We start from the raw sequence: 2,005 nt of genomic DNA on the forward strand, positions 1-2,005 counted from the left end.
TTTTTTTTTTTAAATCTACATGTTAGTCTATGTATCGAGACAGTGAAGTTCTAATTTGCCTGTAATAAAGCTGTGTGACAGTGTCAAAAGCTTTGGTGAAGTTGAATTAAATGCTATTCACTGCTTTCCTTTTGTCCACAGATCCCGTTGTTCTGTTACGGGTAACTGTGTTGTTCAGACATGATTTAATTTTAATAAATACTCTGATTTTTTCCCCAGTCATCTGTCTCACTTTCATGAGCCCAGAAGCTTGTTCTAAGAGTTATTGCTCCCTGATCTTCCTGAGATAAGTAAGACTAACTGGTCTGTAGTCCCATGGTTTGTTCTTTTGTCTTTCTCTGACTATAGGTGTGCCAGGGACCTCTCTGATCTCAGTATTTCAGAGATAGCAAGAAGCCTTTCTGTGATTGTCTAGCTCTGTCTACCTTTGAGTATAGATGAGCCTATCTCTTCTGTTTCTGTGGGTTCTGTCTTCATAAGTAATTGCTCACTCAATTATTGTTTGCATTTAGCAGTCACAGAGGCTTAGGAGACCTTGTTGCTGAAGTCTGAGGCAAAGAAGGCATTGAGCGTGTTGATAAATTACCTGACCTGCACAGAAAACAGGCCCCACATTTCTTTCCCCTACCACAGTATGGTGGTAAAATCTCTTCTTGTTCTGGTCATCCTTTACAAACATCAAATCAAAGCGAGTTTTGGCTTTTCTGACACAATACAGATGTGCCTGGCAATCTTTCTAAGTTCCTCCTAGGATTTGTCTTGTCACTTCTGTGACCTGTGCACTGTTTGGTCCTGCAACTTTCATGAGTTGCTTAGCCAACCAGTCTCTTTATATACGTTAGTTTCCTGGATACCATGAGAGACAGTTTTGGTAGGTTCCTTGAAATTCCGAGAGAGTCTGCTGGTGGAAAACTCTAAAGGCGTGCCATTGTGAGTAGAATATGGTCAACTATGGAAATATTAGGAGGAAGCTTTCTATTTGAGAACAGGGTTGATTACGTAAGACTTGACATGGTATTTCTGAAGAGAGCTGCTGTGTTAATTAAAATTTAATGAATTCTGTTTATTACATATAATTTGAAGGGCATATTAAAATAACTGAATAAATTTATGACTAGTAGAAGCATCAATAACTGGAAAACATACCACTTAGTGAAAAAGCTCTTCTTGAAAGGAAAACAGAACTTTTTTCCATTGAAAAATATAATATGCAACTTCAGAAGCCCTACAGGGTGTGAACATCAGATGTGTCACATCTATTGGTTATATTTGAAAGTATATAGTATAGCTGTCAAAAGTATTTTTGATTAATAAATGAATAAATGTTTTAATGCTGAAACTTTCCAGATTAGAAAGAGAGTATATATCCACAAACAAGCAAATGAATGAGAAGATTGAGGAAAAGAAGGAGGTAATTAAAGATCTGTTGGAGAGACTACGGGAAAATGAAAAAACTCACAGAGAATTACAAGATAAACTTGCAGTGGTAAGACAAAACACCAGTGATGCTTCTGAGGGTTTTTTCGACATATTATGTACATAAAATGCATTTATGGAAGATTTCAATCATTGTGTTACTCTAGTCTTACTTGTTGCTTTTTCTGGTAAAATATGAGTGTTAATACGTGTAGCTAATACACTGCAGAAGCTAATTTGGAAGTGTATTCCCTGTATTTAATTGAAGAGGTTTTTCTTTTCTTTTTTTTTTTCCAGAAAACAACTACTTTGAAAGTGTGCCTATAAGACAAAGAGTAACTTGTGTTTACATTTTTTGAGAAGGCAGCAATTTTTAGAAATGGATTATGATTCATTGTAGAGAATGTTACTTCTTTCTACCATGCCCTTTTCAGTCTACAGTCCTTGTTAGCTGCTATTGTAAGCATTTTTATTTCACACAACATATTGTTTTTTACTGCAAACATTTGGCTCTAATAAATAACTAGTTTGAACACAATGTAGAGGATATTCGGATGCATTTTACCGAATTGTTTTCTGGAATCTTTGT

At 35.7% G+C, this 2,005-nt stretch overlaps 1 protein-coding gene across 1 annotated transcript in view; it reads left to right on the plus strand.

Annotated features, from left to right (window-relative positions):
- The window catches only part of CCDC171 (coiled-coil domain containing 171), a 147,593-nt gene that overhangs the window by 37,306 nt on the left and 108,282 nt on the right, over positions 1-2,005 (plus strand). Inside the window, 1 exon segment of the mRNA XM_031557307.1 lies at positions 1,348-1,486. Within this exon segment, the coding sequence (XP_031413167.1) occupies positions 1,348-1,486 (139 nt within the window).

The sequence above is a fragment of the Meleagris gallopavo genome, chromosome Z (genome assembly GCF_000146605.3).
Source record: "Meleagris gallopavo isolate NT-WF06-2002-E0010 breed Aviagen turkey brand Nicholas breeding stock chromosome Z, Turkey_5.1, whole genome shotgun sequence".
Classification (NCBI taxonomy): Eukaryota; Metazoa; Chordata; class Aves; order Galliformes; family Phasianidae; genus Meleagris; species Meleagris gallopavo.